Source organism: Bactrocera tryoni, unplaced genomic scaffold (genome assembly GCF_016617805.1).
Source record: "Bactrocera tryoni isolate S06 unplaced genomic scaffold, CSIRO_BtryS06_freeze2 scaffold_11, whole genome shotgun sequence".
In the NCBI taxonomy this organism is placed as follows: domain Eukaryota; kingdom Metazoa; phylum Arthropoda; class Insecta; order Diptera; family Tephritidae; genus Bactrocera; species Bactrocera tryoni.
Window position 1 is genome coordinate 10126930 of NW_024395824.1, and position 23108 is coordinate 10150037.

At 34.8% G+C, this 23108-nt stretch overlaps 1 protein-coding gene across 9 annotated transcripts in view; it reads left to right on the forward strand.

Moving 5' to 3' along the window:
* LOC120779511 (tetratricopeptide repeat protein 39B-like) overlaps nt 1-23108 on the forward strand; it is a 113695-nt gene that overhangs the window by 13383 nt on the left and 77204 nt on the right. For 2 of the 9 annotated variants that reach the window (XM_040111832.1, XM_040111835.1), the window contains one exon: nt 9217-9453. The exons of 2 other annotated variants lie outside the window; for them this stretch is intronic. Coding sequence is in view for 2 of the 7 variants with exons in the window: in XM_040111829.1 (XP_039967763.1) it covers nt 3684-3697 (14 nt within the window). In the remaining 5 variants the exon portion in view is untranslated. 5 more of the 9 variants (XM_040111834.1, XM_040111829.1, XM_040111828.1 and 2 more) reach the window with 5 other exon arrangements.

Below are 23108 nucleotides of genomic sequence, written 5' to 3' on the forward strand. Positions count from 1 at the left end.
CACCCGCCGGGGGAACCAGAGGAAGAGGAAGACCTCCACTCCGTTGGAAGGACCAAGTGGAGAAGGACCTGGCTTCACTTGGAATATCCAATTGGCGCCAGATGGCGAAAAGAAGAAACGACTGGCGCGCTGTTGTTAACTCGGCTATAATCGCGTAAGCGGTGTCTACGCCAATTAAGAAGAAGAAGAATTTTTCATAATAACGCTCCCAGATGGTAGTCTGCTTATCTTTGGCCGTTGTCAGTTTGCCATTTTCATCTTTGAGCGGTTTGGTGGTTTTGAGTGTTGCGTTTGTCAGTTGCCGTATCGTTTGATACAGGTCACGAGTGCGGTACGGTTCGGCGGCCTCCTTCGCTTTTCTAGCTAAATTGTCAATCCAGATTCGTTTATCCGTTCTAGCGCTTTTCTTTATCAGCTTGTCGGTTTTGCTGTAAGTGTGGTGTAGTGCCGCCTTGGCGGATCTCGTCTTAGCAGAATTTAACTAAATTTTATTTCTCTGCGCTCGTTTATTAACCACCATGTGGATTTTGAAATCCATGATTTTCGTTTATATTCTTTGAATCCAATACAATCTTCCACTGCTTTTGGGAAAGTTTGTTTTATACTATTCCAGTCGTTAGTCAGAGTGTGTTCTGTTTCGACAGATGCATTCAGAGATTCGATAAACCTTGCGCAAGTAGAGTCGTCTTTTACTTTCTCTACGTCGAATTTTTTCTGTATCTTCTTTTGCGAGTCGCTAACTGCAGCCAGAGTCGAGAGAAAAGTTCTGCGAAAGATTAATGGTCCTTTGCGCGTTGGCCACGGCGAATACCGCATTCGATGGAACGATGAGATGTATGAGATATATGACGACATTGACATAGTTCAGCGAATTAAAAGACAGCGGCTACGCTAGTAGGTCATGCTGTCCGAATGGACGAAAACACTCCAGCTCTGAAAGTATTCGACGCAGTACCCGCCGGGGGAAGCAGAGAAAGAGGAAGACCTCCACTCCGTTGCAAGGACCAAGTGGAGAAGGACCTGGCTTCGCTTGGAATATCCAATTGGCGCCACGTAGCGAAAAGAAGAAACGACTGGCACGCTGTTGTTAACTCGGCTACAATAGAGTAAGCAGTGTGTACGCCAATAAAGAAGAAGAATTTGAGCCACTTTGAGTCTGACTGACACAATTAGAAGATGATGGTCACTTGCAATATCAGTTCCACGTTTATTCCTCGTGACCATAAGGGAACGTTTCGCCAGAAGTTGTTGTAATTTCGCTCGTGTCGGCGCATCTAACCTCGCAAAGATCAAGAAGAATGAGTTTCTAGTGTATAAATTCTTTACAAAGTTGCGGTAGTTTAATTGGTTCTAACAATGAGCGTACATTCCAGGTCCCTGTTTGTAATCCATTTTTCATGCTGAAGGACATCATTAATTTATCGTGCTTAATCTTAACTTTGTTTACCTCGGTTTCGGTAATCAGAGGGTTTGAGATGTGTAGTTGATTAGCCTTCTGCATCCGAGCCTAGTTTCGGGGCTGCCAGTTTCGCCTCTAGGCAGGCAATGGCTTAGGAGTTTCCTCCTCGCAGGTGCTAAGGTTATACCGCCTTTACTCGGTCGTCAGAGGCTCGTTCGTAGTGAAGAGGGGGTACCGCGCGAAGGTGAGGTTGACGTTTGGGAGGGATATGCTATATATTCGCATCACCAACCCCATTTGCCCATTTTTGGTATTAGCTGAATGGGCCACCCAGGCCAGTAGCTGGGTGATTTTACTTTGTATTTTTGAAGAAAAAATGTTCAAACGATTCTTACATGAATATTGAACACAAGCTTATGTTTTGAAATATAATCTTTTTATTTAGGAATTGTTGTGACTTTTAACATAAAATGATAGAAAGTAGCCTATGCCAGTCCCAAGGTTCCAACATACCTCATCACAAATTTTTAGCCATTTTTTCGGCCGTTCTTGAGTTATAAATATAATATATAAATATAAATAGAAGACATAAATTGCAAAATCGAGGGTGATTTTGCAAAAAAGTCCGCTGTTAGATCCTTCTCGAGGACTAAAGGAATACCCGTGCAAATTTTCACGTTTTTCCGTGCGTAATGCGCGGACGTACAGAAAAGGCGTTTCATTTTTATATATGTATAAGATTACGTAATAAAGTGTAAAGAATAGAGAAAGGTGTACTACGCTAAAATACATCAGTCACCCTGGGGAATGGCTCGACCAGGGTAATTTTTTTAGAGCGCGGCCGAAGGCAGCCAACATAAAAAGAAGTCCTGCGCGAAAGTACTTCAGTAGTAGAACGCAATTCCAAATTATTATATAACACTATAAAAAACTTTTTATAACATTGTGAAAAAATATTTTATTACAATTATATACATATGTACATTTTATAAAATTACTAGTGGATCCGGCCAAGCGTTGCTGTGGTATACATTTCATACCGTTCTTTATATAATAATCTATTCAATAAAATGAAAATTTATTTTTTTGGAGTAAAGGCGAAAACGTTTTTATCGGTATAAGAATCCAAGGTATTGTACTTGAGGTTTAATTTTGAATATGTTTATACAAATTAATTTCATTGGAAAAAATAACGAATTTAAAGCTGATTTCTCAATGTCTGGTCTGTCCAGTTAATAGAGTTGTCCGCTTAATAGATTGTACTTAATAAACATCAACAATGTGCATGTTTGATGGAGATTCCCGCTTAATAGAGGTTTCACTGTATTTTTTATTTATGAATTCTTTTTACTTTCCTATCTTCTAAGTTGGTTTGAACTGAATACAGTGTGCTAAATTTTACTAAAATCGGTTCAGTACCTTAGAAGTCCAACGAGGACAAACAACGTGACACGTACTTTTTATATAATGTATAAAGATAACATAATTTTACTTATCTGTGTTTATTAAATATAAATCAGATATTATTCATATACATATGTATGAAATGTGAACTTATATCAATGTTTAAAGTGTATATTTTAATACTAAGTGAAAAATGTGAAAAAATTTAGTTAAACATTGTGAAATATCATGTGCACATAAATTTTTTTTAATTTTTAGAAGCGAACATTTTAAAAAATATAAGTGTTAACAACATATTCCTCCTACGGAGATGCTCCCCTATCAGCACATATCCCATTTATACCAAAATTCGTTTTCAGTCCAAGACTAACAAAGTAATCGGAATCGTGCCGTAAACAAAACCTCACACTCTCCGTGGTGAAGTCACAAACTAATTTATTTATTCTCATTTTTATGTATGTATGTTGATATGGACGGTCTGTTCAACGGAGAATAACTGCTATAAGGGTATACATGAGACATACATATTAATACCACACAATTGCACAATCGCGTAGATACATACATATATCCGACACGAAGCTGAGAAGGTGAAGTATTTAAGAACCATTCGCTATAACAATCAAACAGTGTCAAAACAAATGTGAATCGATTAAAAAATGCGGCACTAATTACTTCAAAGTTGTTAATTGTATTCAAGTGCAAGAATCACTAAATATTGATATAAAAACCTGATTAGAGATTAATATGTAAATGAGTATAATGCATATTAAATGAACATTGTATTAAAAAAGATGCAGATCAACAGTAACGAAATAAATAAAATAGCAACCAACTAAAATGCAGTACACAGTGTAAAAGAAAATTTCAAGTTGCACATATGCATATTATAATGTGAGTGTTTATAAGTGTATCTATCTAAGTATATACATGTGGATGTTCTTACCCGTCAGTACGGCCACAGTAGAAACAGTAGAAAACCTTTTCGTGGTAGCTTTCTCAGGGGTGAATAGCGGCCATCTTGGATTTCCAGCGGTAGCAACGCAGTGTATATATTGAGGTTGTAAATAAGAGGCAAAAACTGCAAAGACTGTTATTTAATATAAATCAAAAATGATTTATTTATGGTAACTTTTTATAATAGATGATTTAAACGTCGTAGTGTGTCATATTTCGTCCTTAAAACAGTGATTTACTGATAATCAGATATTTTGCAAGTAGTGAGTTGTTATGCATAAAATGTGTCTCTGGTGTTTGATTTCTCGGTGGTGAATTTTCTACGACCTTATTTGTTTACCTTTGACCGACAGAAAACATAAAGCCAATCTTGTTTTTTAACTTTAGATTGCTTGTTTTATTTAAATAAACTATTTATAAAATTATATTCTTGCATTTAAATGCAAATTTCAACTAATTTTCTGCTGTAACAGCTAACCAATTTGTATGTATATGTCAAACGAATGCTTACCACCCAGGACTGTATCTTTTTGCATGTAAAAGTTAAGAAATTCTTGAAGCGTGTTTAACACTTGTAAAAAAAACAACTTACATAACAAGTAATCTCCCAGTAAAATTTAAGAAACATGTAAACTAATTAAAATAATGAATAACGTAAGCACTTGCATTACAAAATATCTATTAAAGTGTTGCTCATCAATCTTCATAATTTATATGTAGCTTAAATGCTAACATAACACCTTGATTTCCACGAAAGTAGCAAAAAAAATGTTACATAACACCCTACAATTTTCTAGAGTTGAGTATATGAATGCCAAAAAATTAAGCCGTACCTTAGTATATTGAATAAAAGTTAATTTTGCACTATTTAATATAAAATAAATGGTTAGAAACGACATAGTGAAGTGTTAGAGGATATAAAAGTTAAAAATATAGGTGTAAAATTCATTATAAATCGGAGAAACACGCATTTTAAATAGTTGAATTAATGAACTTTAAATGCAAATATCTCAAAAACCATAAGTCAGCGGCAACTATATATTTTTCTTTATCTGGAGGACCTCCTCTATTCGTACATACTCATTTTAACCCAGAAATCGGGGGATACTGTTCTAAAACTTACCCCTTATATTTTTTAAAATATTCCCGATTAAAAATTCAAAAATTTGTACTAATAACACAAAAACAAAAAAAAATACACTTTAAACATTGAAATAAATTCACATTTCACTTTTATTTTGTTATTTTTTAGCTAAATTTGTTAATTTAAAAATCACTTAGCCCACTCATGGCTAAAATGGTTAGAGTATTTACAATTATTAAGAAAACCAGCTTTGCCACATCTTAAAAACCAAATATGAAGTATTTTTCAACGACAGCGTTTTCTTTGTTTGTACTTTCGCGTGATTATTTTTTCTATACCAACTATAATAAAAAATTCTTTCCTACATTTTCAAGCTATAATTGAGCTGTGAACACTTTTTTTATTTATGTATATGGGTCAAACCACGTCAAGTGGTCCACGAAAATTTCGAAAAATCACCGATTTTGAAAATTAGCAGTTCATTAGGAAGGGGACCAGATGCATGATATAAATATTTCGTCAAAATTCTTTATTTTTTTGTTAAAGTTATTGAAGGTGAAATTTAGAGCATGATAAAATTGTATAATCATTTTCTCATAAGCTACTGGAGATAAATCGACGAAATTTTGTGAAGTCAAAGAAAAATGGTCGTGCTATATTACAGATATTTTTTCACGGTCCCTTTGTTTTTAATCAATTTTAGTTAAGCAATTGAAATTTCTTCAGGGTTCTTCACTCTAAAAAAACTGAAAAGTATGTGACACATCGTGGAAAATATTCATCTTTAGTAATCTGCAAAAAAATGTTTCTTCATTCATACCATTCCAAAGATATTGAATTTTTTGTCCCCCAACCGCTCTTCAAACGTATAGGACAACCATCGTTGCACAGTTCGCTCGTAAAGCTTAGTATCTAGCTCTCAATAAATGTAAAAACTTCATATAAAAAAACGCTTAAAAAATGGTCAAGAAAATTTACCGCGGTTGGTTTTCTTGCGGTAAATTTTCTTGTGCTAGTATGCAGCTCTAAAGAAATCTAGTACTAATTTTTAATAAATTTTTTCAATAAAATGCGAATATGGCAAACCTGATTTTGCGAAGAAACATGAAATCAACAATCTTGAAGGAAATTCAAAGTAATCGTTAAATTCATCCTAAATTAGTTAAAACCATTATTATGAAGTATAGTTCATTTTGATATTATGTATAAAACCTACCAATCTTTATCCACATTCCTTAAATCGCAATGAAAATATTTATGTTACTATACACATGCATACATACATTCTACACACAAAGCTTGTTTATTCTCTCTTGCTCTTCTAATGTGGATCATTCACAATGCGTAACCAGCTGTCAAAACTACTTGAAGAAATAATGTATTTTTTTCTAGAGCAATTACTCAGTGCTAGATACGGACCTTAAGCTCCCGACATCTGTGCCGCAAGAAAAGCTTAAGCGCAATGCTCAACAATGGATGTGCCATACGTTTTAAGAGCGGTAGGGGGACAAAAAATTCAATATCTTTGGAATGGTATGAATGAACAAAAACTTTTTTGCAGATTATTAACGGTGAATATTTTCCGCGTTGTGACACATACTTTTTAATGATCTTTACCGTGATGAACACTTAAAAAATTTCAATTGTTTAACAAAAAATTATGAAACCTATTATTATTTAAACAAATGGGTTGTGAAGAAATCTCTATAATATAGCACGAACATTTTTCTTTGACTTCACAAAATTTCATCGATTTATCTTCAGCAGTTTATGAGAACATAATTTTACAATATTCTCATGCTCTAAATTTTAACCTTCAATAACTTTAACACAAAAAAGAATTGTGACGAAATATCTATGTGACGGGATATGGGTCTGGTCCCCTTCCTAATGAACTGCTAATTTTCAAAATCGGTGATTTCTCGAAATTTTTGTGGACCACTTGACGCGGTTTGACCCATATATGTTATTTATGGTTAATAAACACAAATAAGTAAAACTCTATGATATTATTATACAATATATATCATTGTAATATAACACTGTGGAACATTATTGGGATTATTGTCTGGGGGGTGAGAAATTCCAAGTCAGGGTGATGGTACTAGGTCAGTATAGTAAAACCTTCAAAGGGTTTGGCGTTCGTATGTGTCAGTTTTTTTTATGACCTTTTAAATTTTTTCCTTATCTTGATATTTTTTCGCTTAGTTGAAACATTTTGGCAAAAACGTAGTTTAACATAACTCGCGAACCACTATTATCCATTTTTTCAATCCATTAGACGGTTGTAGCAGCTTTTACACACTATATTTGGTACCCAATTTTCGTTCACTATAACATCTAAAAGGTCATAAAAAAAAACTGACACATACGAACGCCAAACCCTTGGAGGGTTTTACTATACTGACCTAGTACCATCACCCTGACTTGGAATTTCTCACCCCCCAGATTAGCTGTTGTACTGTGTAATTGGGGTACTCACAACGTGTCATAACGCATCGTAAAATCATAAATTTTTATACTAATTTAAAAAATTTGTTGTTGGATTGCGTACTAAAATAAGTTTACGCAAATACAGCTCTGAATGCTATGTTTTCGGATCATTATAACTTCGAACTTTATGAGATTATGTGAAAATCCTAAATATTTTTATATATTACAATTTTTGGGGTACTTGACGTTGTGTTTGCTGGTGTGCCAAATAAAATAAAATTATTAGAATTCAATAGAATTCAACTTTGTGTATTTGAGTGTATAGCGAACAAGTTTACTAAATAATATGTGTGGGTTAGTATGTATATACAATTATGCGGGCTTATACAATTAAGGATAATTGCAAATATAAATATGGGCATAAATATAACCTCTTGTGGTTACTTATTCCCGGGTTGATACTTGGATGATTCTGCTGCTGTTATCGTTGGTATTCCCTTTTATTTGTGTTTTTCTGTTTGTTGGGTTCTCCGTCTTTATGTTGGCGCTGTAGAATTTTTTTTGCATTGTCCTCTAATTCGTATTTAGAGGAGTTAGGAGGACAATGCAGGGATGTGTTCATTTGGTATGAACAACAATTTTACATTACAATAAGATCATGTCGCTCTAAAAAGATAACTCTACTCGAGCCAATACCTGGGGTGACTGAAGTACTTTCGCGTAGTACTCCTTTCGGCGTTGGCGGCCTTCGGCATAACTTTATCGACTACCCAATATTATTCTATATTATTACTTATTCGTTTATTACATTTAAATAAGAAAAAATACAAATGCATGAAAAGAGTGTTTATTCTCTATACTTTACACTTTATTACGCAATATTATTATATAATCACACTGATATTATAAATGCGAATGTAAGTTTGTTCGTTACGCTTTCACGCAAAAACTACTAAACCGATCATCATGAAACTTTGTACATATACTCCTGAAGGTATTGGAAGTAAAATAGGGTACTTTATATAAAAAAAAAAAAAATTTAAGAAAGATAAAAAAATTGTCAAAAAATCGTCAAATTTAGCTACTTCATCGCCATCTAGCATTACAGTAATGAAGTTTCAACTATGAATACTGTAATACCGTCCCACTGTATTACCGGCGGTGACGACAATACAATTCAATTGAATATATCGGGTGATTTTTTAAGAGCTTGATAACTTTTTTTAAAAAAAAAACGCATAAAATTTGCAAAATCTCATCGGTTCTTTATTTGAAACGTTAGATTGGTTCATGACATTTACTTTTTGAAGATAATTTCATTTAAATGTTGACCGCGGCTGCGTCTTAGGTGGTCCATTCGGAAAGTCCAATTTGGGCAACTTTTTCGAGCATTTCGGCCGGAATAGCCCGAATTTCTTCGGAAATGTTGTCTTCAAAGCTGGAATAGTTGCTGGCTTATTTCTGTAGACTTTAGACTTGACGTAGCCCCACAAAAAATAGTCTAAAGGCGTTAAATCGCATGATCTTGGTGGCCAACTTACGGGTCCATTTCTTGAGATGAATTGTTCTCGAAGTTTTCCCTCAAAATGGCCATAGAATCGCGAGCTGTGTGGCATGTAGCGCCATCTTGTTGAAACCACATGAGTCAACATTTAAATGAAATTATCTTCAAAAAGTAAATGTCATGAACCAATCTAACGTTTCAAATAAAGAACCGATGAGATTTTGCAAATTTTATGCGTTTTTTTTTAAAAAAAAGTTATCAAGCTCTTAAAAAATCACCCGATACTATACATAGTTTCAAATGTTTGTAATTTTTCTATATTTATTATTATTTTCTTCTGTCGTTACATGCAGTATAAAACTATTCAATTTTTTTAGGTAATCAGTAATTTTTGTGGTTAGCAGTCACTTTATTATTATATATATATTTTCTTAGAAAATGCCTCGGAAGCGGAAATCTGGTATATCCAAAATTTCATCGCGGGCCCGTGCCGCAAAAGTTGCACGAAATCAAAAAACTTCGGTTCACGCAGGGCTGAGAAGACAAGAACAAGCAGAGCGGCAAAGAGTTTTGAGAGCAGGTGAAACGCCTCATCAGGCACGAGTTCGTTTAGAAAGACAAGCTGCACTGCAGACAACTAGAAGAGCGATAGAAACACCAGTACAATCGCAGGTGAGAAGAATTCATAATGCAGACATGCAGACCACGCGCCGCCGAAATTTCATGCGTAATGATTGGGCTGTGTTTAATGTTACTGGGTTTCGATATGATCCTTCAATTGAATATCATAATCATCCATTGATTATTATTGGCTCAAAAACAAACTTACATTCGCATTTATAATATTAAGTATGATGTCCGTCAGAAAAGACCAAAAAATAGCAGTTGCTATAGCTTCGTCAGGTATTGCCGCGACGCTTTTAAACGGCGGTCGTACGGCACATTCTGTTTTAAAATTACCATTGAATTTTTCACAGGAAGATTCGCCCATCTGAAATTTTAGTAAAAAAAGTTCACGAGGTAGGGTGCTACGAGAATGCAAGCTTTTAGTGTGGGATGAAAGTACCATGTCTCACAAGAAGGCTATAGAAGCATTAAACCGGACTCTCCAGGACTTGCTAATGTTTTTCCGGAATTGCAACAAAATTTGTGTAGTGATCAGGGGTTGTGTGCAAGAGCAACACTGACATTTTAAACGAGGTTCAAGGAGAAATGAAGGAATATTTGTCAATGGATACAATTATACATACGGAACTAAGTACTTCATATCCTGTGGAGTTTTTAAATTCACTTGAACTATCGGGTGTACCGTCACATAAACTTCAATTGAAAATAAATGTACCAGTAATCCTTATAAGAAATCTAGATGCTCCTCGGCTATGTAATGGAACAAAGCTTCGGATAACAAAATTGGGACAGAACATACTTGGTGCTACTATTTTAACAGGTGTCGGTAAGGGAAATAGTGTTATAATACCTCGCATACCAATTACTCCCACTGACCTTCTATTCCAATTTAAAAGGGTTCAGTTTCTCGTCAAGCTTAGCTTTGCTGTTACTATAAACAAGGCACAAGGACAAACATTACAGGTAGCAGGAGTGCATTTAGAAAACCCATGCTTCTCTCATGGTCAACTTTATGTAGCCTGTTCACGTGTATCTAATGCCCAGAATTTACGCATATTTGCACCCCGACGAGAAAACTTATAACATTGTCTACAAAAATATCCTAGATTAATACTTTGTAATTGGTTGTCAATCAACAATTTTTAAAAATTACTACAGACAATGAAGTTGCAACACCTTAAAATATGCGTATTGAAATGCAACAACTAATGTTAAAATATATTTCACCTTAACAAAAATAAATAATTCTGAATTCTAACAATTTAAAAAAATAAAATAATGGGTTGTCAAAAAAGTCTTGCGGTACTTTTATTGATTTTTTTTTTATTGAAATTGAAATGAATTTTTAATGACTCATGCCCAGCTCTTGACCGATGCTACGGTTGCTACTATGCCGGTCTCTTTCGACCAATTCAGCGATTTTATCCCAATTTTCGACGACAGGCCTTCCGGAGCGTGGCGCATCTTCGACCACCTCTACACCAGAACGAAAACGTTGAAACCATCGTTGTGCGGTGGAAATGAAACTGTATCGGGTATATAAACTGCGCAAATTTTATTGGCGGCTTGAGATGCATTTTTGCCTTTATCGTAGTAGTACTGTAAAATATGCCGTATTTTCTCTTTATTTTGCTCCATGTTTGCGGCGCTATAACTCACGAACGACTTAAAAAACGAAACGACAATCAATCAAACACGTGTTAGCGCGTGAAATGAGCTTTCCAAAAAGGTATAGCATAACCCGATGCGACGAATAAAACTAGAACTACGCGCTTTCAGCGCCAACTAGCGAAACCATCACCCTGACTTGTATAGACCGCAAGACTTTTTAATATTTGCAAAATTTTGCATATAGCTGCCATACGATAGGAATCATGTGTTTGTATGAATATTCTCAAGAAATTGTCCAGATAAAGTCACTATAGCTGACCGATAAAAATTTTTGTAAGAGTTTTTTGTATTTGTAAAGGGTATTATAGCTTTGGTGTATCAGAAGTTAACGTCCTTTCTTATGTTTGGTAACAAATTCCCAATATTAAGGGAGGTGGATGCACCTAATGTTATGATTCATTATCAATTTCAATATCTACCATTACTCCTATGCAAACAATAAATAATTCAAAGCATATTTTGTTTAAATATTATTATTATATTATTATAAACTTTATGTTTATTTTTGTTTATACTGCCAACTTAAATGAACTAATTTTTTTCCACTTGACGAGATGTTTCTTGGCGGCTCTGAATTATTATTTAGGTTAGATAAATAGGCTGATTGTGGTGAGATCACGAGTAATCTTACTTGAACTGCTAGATACGCTAGTTTGTTGTGATGTCCAGAACTCTCAAATACAGATCAAAAAGACCGCCGGATCTACAAAGCGCCTTGAGTAAGTCACAAATTTATAAAGCTTCGCAAGCTTCGTAGAAAGTATTGCAACCCAGATGCTTCATTCTTAGTCTGGCGAAGGCTTGTCAGTGAAGAAGAAAGTGTCTAGATGTTTTCACTTTTTCTTTCTCTCTGCAATTTGACAAGTTGCGTCCAACAAAATTTATAGCGTCACCGCGTGAGTGCTAATGGGACAGTGGACAGTTAGGACACATATAATTGCGTCCATGTAAACATTACTAAGAGCTAATAGTTCTATAGGCCTTTGTGTTCCACTCTGGGTCAGCGATTGCTAAACTCGCACGAGACCCATATATTGCACCGGATTGGATACATACCTCCCTTTGCTTTGTTGAAGCTGCACCTCTTCTCCAAAGACTCCGCCCATCTACATATCTCTCGAAGGTATATGAGCAGAGAAGTAGTTGTTAGGAGTTGGTTCCGTGGCGCAGTGGTCCAAGTTATCAGAGATGCAATCAAAGTGCGAGAAAACTTCCCAGAGTCTGATAGTCGTTTAGGTGCACGGTGGCTACAAATAGAATGGCATTAAATGCCATCGTTGGTATTGCACGTAGTACACCTCTAATGCCAATGAGCTCGTTGAACACGTTCCAGCCGCTTAACCAGTGCGGCTTTGCCGAGCGCCCTTCACCAAACCAATAAACCATACAAGAATATTGGCTTAGCTACGGTTTCGTAAAGTCAGGCAAACGAGGTGTCTCTATTGATCTTCTGAAGTGTACGCTCACTGCCTCTCTCCGCCACGACAGTTCTGTCACGGAGAAAATACATATATCAGATACTTGAAGTCCGTTTCAACCTCAAACTTATCCACAGCACTAATAACCGTTTCCTGCCGCACATTATTGAATGCTCTCTCAAACACCTTTACCGTGCGCTGAAGTTGCGCAGTTATGATGCTAACAGATCAACTTCAATGGTTTGAATGAATTTAACGCCCATGTAAAGTGACGCTCGTCCAGAAGATCTAAAAAGGCTGAACCGCCTTGCTGCTTTTAAAGTGAGAGTCCAGGAGTGGCTTAAACGACTCCTCGCTACAAGAGGTCCAATCGCTATCACCGTTTTTTATACCATCATATCGCGGCGCCAAATATAATAAATATAATAATGCCTCCATATGCATTTTTTCCCTTTTGGATTTAATTATTAAGTTTTTAATTATAAATTTATTAAATCATAAACGTATTGTCAACCGCGATGAGATTTCAATGGAATAAACAGCGAAAACTATTACGCCAAAAATAAATATTCGGAATTACGAAGAACATGTTGGCATCCTCTTTTTCCTAATAAAGTGCGGCTGCATTTACACGCTCCAGCATTTGCTTTCAAGTTGATTACGCAAACTACTTGTCAGCATTTATCTAAATTGACAGTTGTGACGGAGGCTGCAAGCAACTTGATAATCAATAATAGTTTCGAGATGTCGTCGTCAAGGACAGAGTATATAAACCCTTTTTTATTTTTTATACTTTTTCTGCACTATAATCTGTTCGAGGAACCACCGTATTTTGATATCAGTCGATATAAGGAAAGACGCATAATCCCTTAATTTTCATGGCTTTTGTTTGCAAACCTATATCAATTTTTTCATTGGAACACTGTTTCGCCTTGATTATCAAGATTTAATGAAAAAATTGATATCAATGGCATTGAAATTCGAAAAGTGAGAGTGGGCAGTAAAAAATTTTGAATGTATTTTAACCTAAAAGCAATTTATTCAACGTATAACGGTCCGTGCTTTCAATGACCGACATGCATACAATCGTTTAACCCAACCTACAACGTATGGACTTTGCTGTTGTTGCTATTGTAATTGCACTAAAACTAACGCATACACATCATGCAGCTCATAAGACCTCTGTGTAAGAAAGGGTTGAACGATGACACGTACACAAGAATTTGGGTTAGTATTGTCAATTTGGCGTTAAGAAATCCATATAAGCTTTAACGGAAAAGGTGTGATAGGTTGTTGGGCAATTAGCCGGTGATTTACCGAATAGATGGCTTGCAGGGAAAACAATATTACGAAGGTATTTACCGTTACTTTTTATGGCTTTATGAAAAAATTCTCAAATCGCATGTAAATTGTAAACCAAAATGTGAATACTTTCGTTAAATAAAACTTTCGGTGAGTGTTTTGGGCCAGTCGATTGGCCCCCAAGATCGTTTGATACCACACCGTTAAACTTATTCCTGTGGGGATATGTAAAGTTTAACGTGAAAAAAAAATGAAAAAAAAATATGAGTCGTAGCCGCTGCAAAAATAAATAAAAAAAATAAATGCCAAAGGATTTCGAATATTAATAAACATTCCCTACTAAATTTAAAGTAGCTGTGGTTTTTCTTAAAAAAAGTAGGGATCACACTTTACTCAAAAAGACTGCGTCACGCCCATTATCCACATTTCAATTTTTATTTCTGGAAAAAAACCTGCTGTAATATCTTTAGGGTGATATTCAAATATTTAATTTTCGTTGCAACGGGTCTATGGGTTTTTCAAAAGCCTGAAGCTTCACCGGACAGATTTACTTCCACTTTTAAGCAAAAAATTGCTTAATTTTATCAAAAAATTTTAACCAAAATAAATTTGATTAGAATAAAATACCTTTACTTTTCTTTATTTCTTTACAATTTTAAATAATTATGTTAACTAGTGCATTCTCAATCGTACTCAAGTCTAATACTTCCCACACATGCGACACTCAAAATATAAATAAGATTGCTCGTGGTTAAACGTTTGTTTTGGTCCAATGAACATCTGTACCTCATAGTCATATTCGTTCATAACTTAAGTAACTTCGGGATGTGGGGGCATTCAACTCTACATCTGTTGCAAACGATAGTGGGCGGTACATAACTGAATAATTTCATTACCGATGTTATATGCTGCATTGCTTTTTTATACTCTCGCAACAAAGTTGCTAAGGAGAGTATTATAGTTTTGTTCACATAACGGTTGTTTGTAAGTCCTAAAACTAAAAGAGTCAGATATAGGGTTATATATACCAAAGTGATCAGGGTGACGAGTAGAGTTGAAATCCGAATGTCTGTCTGTCCGTCCGTCAGTCCGTCCGTGCAAACTGTAACTTGAGTAAAATTTGAGATATCATGATGAAACTTGGTACACGTATTTCTTGGCTTCATAAGAAGGTTAAGTTGGAAGATGGGCAAAATCGGCCCACTGCCACGCCCACAAAATGGCGAAAACCGAAAACCTATAAAGTGTCATAACTAAGCCATAAATAAAGATATTAAAGTGAAATTTGGCACAAATGATCGCATTAGGGAGGGGCACATTTGGACGTAATTTTTTTGGAAAAGTGGGCGTGGCCCCACCCCCTACTAAGTTTTTTGTACGTATCTCGGAAACTACTATAGCTATGTCAACCAAACTCTATAGAGTCGTTTCCTTCAGGCATTTTCATATACAGTTCAAAAATGGAAGAAATCAGATAATAACCACGCCCAACTCCCATACAAAGGTTATGTTGAAAATCACTAAAAGTGCGTTAACCGACTAACATAAAACGTCAGAAACACTAAATTTACGGAAGAAATTGCAGAAAGAAGCTGCACCCAGACTTTTTTTAAAAATTGAAAATGGGCGTGGCGTCACCCACTTATGAACCAAAAACCATATCTCAGGAACTACTAATCTAATTAATTTTACAGCAAAATAAAAAAATATGTAAATGACGGATAATGAAATATATCGATTATCACTTTATCATGCGAGAGTATAAAATGTTCGGTGACACCCGAACTTAGCCCTTCTTCTTTACTTTTTATTTGAGTTGCTTTAGGTTTTGTACAGCAATTAGCTTCAGAGAAAATACGAAACGTTTAAATATTTTTATTTAGCAGACATAACTTTCGAATCTCTAGGAAATGATCATAGATTTTGTTAAATCAAGCGATAATGAAGGTAGTGTAATTTCGAGATGTTTTGTTGATGCTCAGTTCACATGTTCCTTAGTGATGTAGTAATATAATTTTCGTGATAGTCACACCCACGAACCGATATAACTCAAAACTATAAAATCGTGGTTCTCTCGACCGTTACGAATGAAGCTTACAAAATCTAACTCGTGCAAAAACTGAATCCGAACGGCCATCGAGTGGGCCGGTGAATGGGCCCAAATTAAGATGGCCACCGTTCCCGGTTTTCACAATAAATGGAAGATGTTGACGTGGATGACCGCTTTGAAAGAGAATATACGGCAACAATTGCTTAAAAAATTGTTTGAAAATTGGGGCTCTGGGCTGGAATTTATTCAAAACCATTTTCAATTTATTTAATACATAAAGACTAACCCTATATAATAAAGCTAATTTCTTGGCTTTAACATTATAACACATTAATAACATTTATAACATTAACTATATGAATTTTATATCTTCTTGAAACCCAGTTGTCTAAAAAACGGCCTTTATATTTAATTTATATTTCCTGAGTCAACAACGGTGTTGGGCTCTGTTACGGATATCTTTTCTTTGTCTAGAAGAACATGGCTTTCAGATCATATTAATGTGAACGTCTAAGTTTTAAGTCTTTTCCACAACATCTCCCTCCTCTGCTTGTATTTAATTTTATATGGTGAACTTGAGTTGAAAAATAATTTACGATGCTTTTCCTGAATAAGCTGATAAGTTTTTAAAAGTCTATCTTCAGATCTAAGAAATCTACAAACTACTCTCCTATCTTTGTTGGTTGACTTTGAAGCCGCTTCGACATTACCAAAAACAAACTTTCGCATAAAGTGGTTTTTGAATTTAGTTTCTCCGCAAAGCTTATATACAGCGTGGGCCCTTATAACGGTCGCTTCGTTAGGTGGAGCCAAGTAAGCTTTAACATTTTCCCTTTACACATTTTTATTGCCGCATTTATTTTGTATATACGCAACAAAATTTTAAGTTTCATCAATCGGTATTCAGTTTTTGTGAGCAATGGAATCAAAAAGAGAGCTGGTGGAAAAGTTACATTTGCAAGGAAAAATAATAAATGCAATTGTTAAGATCCTCCAGAGCCCTGAGGTTACCGAAGATTCGTTCAACGTATCGTGGCTCTATTTAAGAAAATTGGTAGTGTTATAATACCAAAAAAAATTTCAAAGTTACGCGGTCAGAGCTCCAAGTCTGATGAAGATTGTAGAGTTTTTGACTACTTCGCAAAACCATGCTAAGCTTTTAAAATCAATGAAAGCCGAACGATGTGATTTAAATCAGAAATAATGCAAGTCTATAAATCATAAATCTTCCGCAGAACCTTTCTCTCGCAAATTCGTAACGCCAACTTATCAGCTGTTGTCAACCATACAAGAATATTGGCTTAGCTACGGTTTCGTAAAGTCAGGCAAACGAGGTGTCTCTATTGATCTTTTGAAGTGCACGCTCACTGCCTCTCTCCGCCACGACAGTTCTGTCGCGGAGAAAATACATAATTCTTTTCACAATGCAATATTTAAGTATTTTGTTTTTTTGTGAGTAAATTACATTATTGTTTATTGGTTTAAATTATTTTTTTGCAACAGAACACATTGCTGGCGCATATTTCTTGTTTATGTGAAAAAAACAGTTATTTGGATGTAACATATACAAAACCAACAACGTAAACAATAATGCGTCATGTTTTTCGTTGTCTCGAAACTGTTTTCACAATTCAGAGAAACGCAAAAAAAATACCGGACAATTAACGGTAAACTATGTTTTTGTACATTGTTTGATTGTCGCTGCTCTTAGAGTTGATGCAACATTTAGTTACATGTAATTCGCGTAGGTGGCGACACAGCATCCGTTAGAAAACTTTTTAGCAATAATGCCGGGTAATCGTACAAGTGAAAATATTAAGTTAGTTTATTATAATTTTCATAAAGGTAAATCAGCTAAAGAATTGGCTGAAATGTTTTCTCTAAATGTTAGGACAGTGTACAACATTATTGTTAACGAGATACAAAATTTGTATGAACACACGCTCTTAAATAAAAATATATTTTGGTTTTATTTTGACAATATAAATTACGGAACTTATAAATTTTCATATCAAAAATGTTTTAACTTTTAATTTTAATAAAATTAAAGGCCAACAAGCGGGGCGGCGAGAATACACTGTCGAAGATGATTTAATTTTTGTTGACGATCAAGTTTCCGCCCATCGAAGTTACAAGGTAGAATCGGGGTATAGAATTGTGTCCAATGAATTGTGAGCCCTTTCCCTTTTTGTCCATCCCTTTTGATGAGTGGGTTGATATACAGCTGTGGTGAGTTGAGTTGGTGTTGCGATATGGTGAATTGCACTGTAGCATTAGGATGCGCCAGTTTTATCGAGTAGAGGGGGTGGATGCTTAACTCACTATTTCTCCTGTTTGACCTTTTGCCTTGTATCGGAGGTGATACAATTTTTGTGCTTTTGATAGTTGTGGATGGTTGATGTAAACGGCTGTAAACATGTCCCGGAAGGACGACCATTCTTCAAAACCTCCATAAAATATTTCTGTGTCACATGTGGGCACCTTGAGGTGGATGCCTGAACTTGCCTTTTGACTGTCTATTTGTGGCAGCTCTACTCTACTGTGGAGAGTAGGTGCAATTGTTTTAATGAGCTTTAGTTGATCGTAGATCATAGCTTTTGTATCTTCATATTGGTCTAAGCAGTTTTCAAAAATAGCGTAAGCCGGTGATTTAAAATTTTTGGGTAGATCTGAATCGTCAGAATCTACTATGTCGTCATGAGCCGCTTAGAGGCGAGTCCAAAAATTATCGAGATTTTCCTTTTTGATTTCTAATGCCGATTCAGAGTAGTCTTGAATCGGTGAAGAGGAAAATCTAGTGCAGTAACTTGTTAAACTGTCACTTTGTGAAATAAACTTAACAACCTGTTTTGAGCGGGTAGCTCCTCCAGGTGTATTTTGATTATTGTTGTTGTTAACCATTTTTTGCAAAATAATGTTATTTATTTATATTTTAGTTCGAAAATATATTTGAATTGTTAATTGGTATTAAGAACCGCGCTTTTTATTAATTAAAATATTTGATGTCCGTATGATTTGTATTTAGGTACACCCTAATATTTGGACTTGTATGTGCTTATGTTTTGAGCAAGTGAGAGCTCGTTGAAGAGATCAATGCTGTTTTAACATAAGTATGCACGAATTGTTAGTATGTCTTTCTGATTATGCTTATATTCTTAAGCAAATGAGAGCTCGTTAAAGAGATCGATTTGCTTTTGTAAGCAATCCTGCTTGTTCTTGTTTGCTAAAGAACAATTGTTATTGCAGAATAGATGCCAATATGGACTTTGAATATGAGTTTGTAATAATGTGTGTTAATATGCAATATGTGAGATTTTGTTTAGTGTCAAGGCAGATTCTTTGCCGTATGTTTGTATATAAATGTTATTTTATTATATTTTTTTGAAAAAGTGAGAGCGAGATTTAAAACGGAATGTAAATAGTGCAGATATATGTTTGAATATTAAAATTCGTATAGAAAGGTAAGAAGATTTGCATATATGTATGTATGTATTATATTTTTGTTGATAATAAATCAATATTTGTGATTTTTGTTATACATATGTTTATAGGCGCATCGGATATTACATTTATATCTATATAGAGTATATGTATAACGAGGTAATTTGTTATGCATATATGTATGTAAGTATGGATGTTTGAGTTTTTTTTTATGTTTTGTTTTATATGTTTGTGCCCTTGCTTATGCAATCCGGCTTATTGGTTGTGTTAATTATAAGAGGTATTGCCGGACAAATTTGTAAGTAAATACTTGAAATCGTTATTCTGATTTTCAAACTGCTGTGTTTGGAAACGCAAAGTTAAGCATATAAGGCTATCACTTTTATATACCTATATATATGGAGTTGTATGTATATTTATTTTAAATCGGTATTTTGATTTTTTCTGGAAATCGAAACGTAAATTCTTACTGTTTGGTACCAGTTTTGATATATTGACCAAACGGATTTTTTATTACAGGTTTTATTTATGATTACATATATAAAACTGTAACTTTAGGCATACATACAAACGTGCATAATATGCATCAATAATAAATGGAAACGATACAACTCACTTTATCTTTCCGCAAGGGTTTTTTGGGGAGATAATATGTGCAAAATGTGTGTGCGAGTTTTATCGCCAATTCCTCTTCTTCTACTCTTCCAGCTGTCTGGCTTCTCGTGCGTGTTGTTGTTTGTATGTATAGTTTGTTTTTGTTTTAATTGTCCGCGCCCGTTTGATCCGTTTTTGTGTATGTTTTGTTATAGAGGAGCTTTTACCTTTCGCGCGCGATTTATGTTTTGTAATTATGTATATTTCGCACTCATTTGTATGTTTTTTGTATATATATATGTTTATAGTTTGGGGGTCTCACGTCCATTTGTTTCGTTTTGTTTGTTTTATTGTTTTATATATTTTGTTTTTCTATGTAATTTGTTTTTGTTTTTGTCACTTCGTCTTCTCTTTTATCCACCGTGAATCTCTATTTGTTTATTTACATATAAACACTGCACTGTTCTGCACTTTGTTTGTTTCTTTATTTTTTATATTGTTTTATATACATATATGTATATATGTATGTATATATATATTTTTTTTTTTTTAGTTCGCCACTGCACTTCACTGTTCGCCACTGGACTTTACCGCACTGCACTGTTTTTCGTTTTGTTTTATTTTTGTGGTTTGTTTTCTTTTTTAAAATTTTGTCACTACAATTTTAAAGAATTTGTCTCTTGGACGAATCCAATAGTGCCATTCAGTATGGCTCGAAGGACCATGTTTAACGAGATACAAAATTTGTATGAACACACGCTCTTAAATAAAAATATATTTTGGTTTTATTTTGACAATATAAATTACGGAACTTATAAATTTTCATATCAAAAATGCTTTAACTTTTAATTTTAATAAAATTAAAGGCCAACAAGCGGGGCGGCGAGAATACACTGTCGAAGATGATTTAATTTTTGTTGACGATCAAGTTTCCGCACATCGAAGTTACAAAGTAGAATCGGGGTATAGAAGCGTAGGTGTCGACCCGGCGCAGTGCTTAAGCGAATGTTGATGTATTGACGGGCGAACTTCAGCTGACGAATTGTGTCCAATGAATTGTGAGCCCTTTCCCTTTTTGTCTATCCCTTTTGATGAGTGGGTTGATATACAGCTGTGGTGAGTTGAGTTGGTGTTGCGATATGGTGAATTGCACTGTAGCATTAGGATGCGCCAGTTTTATCGAGTAGAGGGAGTGGATGCTTAACTCATTTAAACAATTATATATCGCGCAGAAAAAGAGAATCGGTAAGAATTAAAAGAACCCAGTGGCAGGCCAAAAAAGATTACACCAAGAATGGAAAGGTTAATAATCAAACGAATTGACAGTAAACCACAGTGCAGCCTTAGAATGTTAGCTGCAGATTTGAAGGAACGCAATATTGTGCAAGTAGGCCATGAAACCGTGCGAAGAGTTTTCTAAAAACACAAATATAGTTCAAGAAGTGCAAGAAAAAAACCATTGCTCTAACTCACATTTCACATCCAATGGAATACTGGGACGATGTAGTGTTTTGTGATGAGACGAAAATAATGCTATACTACCATGATGGACCTCAAAGAGTTTGGAGGAAGCCTCTTACAGCCCTACAAAACAAGAACATTATTCCCACAGTAAAATTTGGAAAGCTGAGTGTTATGGTGTGGGGTTGTATTTGTAGCAAAGGTGTTGGTGAAATCAGAATTATTGAAGATAATATGACAAAAGAAACATATTTAGACATTTTACGTAGCAATTTAAAAAGAAGTGTGCAAAAATTTGGGCTAGTGGATGCAAACAATCCCAATAAATTGAATTACAAATTATATCAAGACAATGATCCCAAGCACAAGTCTTATATATGCAGGACTTGGTTGCTATATAATTGCTCAAAAGTGCTAGATACTCCTGCGCAAAGCCCAGACATCAATCCTATAGAAAACTTATGGGCATATTTGAAAAAAAAGTGGCAAAACGGTGCCCTACAAACAAAAGCACGCTAATACAGTGCATAAAAGAGGAGTGGGAGAAGATCCCACAGGAATATGACATAAAAAAGCTAATTTCAACGATGCCACGGAGGCTACAATGTGTAGTAGACGCTGCAGGTGGTCACACCAAATATTAACATAAAATGCTCGCGTGTACTGATTGGAACTTTAATTGTGGTGAAATGTGAAAAGAATTTTGAGACAGTACAGAATAAGATATTTTTTGTTTTTTGATTAATTTCTTCTAATATACTTTAAACATATAATTGTTTTTGATTCAGAAATAATAAAAAAATATAATGAAAATTATTATGTTATAAAAAAATTCTTAAGTAAATATGTGCGTTACTTTCAAAATTCAATTTGAACATTTTACTCCGTCAAATGTTGTGATATGAAAAGATTTATGAGACATACTGTATATCAGATACCGTTTCAACCACAAACTTATCCACAGCACTAATAACCACAGTATATATACTGAGCTAATAACCGTTTCCTGCCGCACATTATTGAATGCTCTCTCAAACACCTTTACCGTGCGCTGAAGTTGCGCAGTTATGATGCTAACAGATCAACTTCAATGGTTTGAATGAATTTAACGCCCATGTAAAGTGACGCTCGTCCAGAAGATCTAAAAAGGCTGAACCGCCTTGCTCCTTGGAAAGTGAGAGTCCAGGAGTGGCTTAAACGACTCCTCGCTACAAGAGGTCCAATCGCTTTCACCATTGTTTAGACCATCATATCGCGGCGCCAAATATAATAAATATAATAATGCCGCCATATGCATTTTTTCCCTTTTGGATTTAATTATTAAGTTTTTAATTATAGATTTATTAAATCATAAACGTATTGTCAACCGCGATGAGATTTCAATGGAATAAACAGCGAAAACTATTACGCCAAAAATAATATAAATATTCGGAATTACGAAGAACATGTTGGCATCCTCTTTTTCCTAATAAAGGGCGGCTGCATTTACACGCTCCAGAATTTGCTTTCAAGTTGATTACGCAAACTACTTGTCAGCATCTTTATATTATTCTAAGACAAGGCGCTTATTTCCAGAGATCTACAAAACGCACAGAGACAAATAATACATCAAATTAAAGTGTGCGATCTGAAACTTTGCACAAATTTTACAGATTTTAAATTCGTTGAACCACTTTTGATATATTTGCGTTTAAAGTTCTTCAATTTTTACATTAAGCTAATATAAGCAGCGCTTCTTCAGAAAAGAGCATATATGTAAGAGA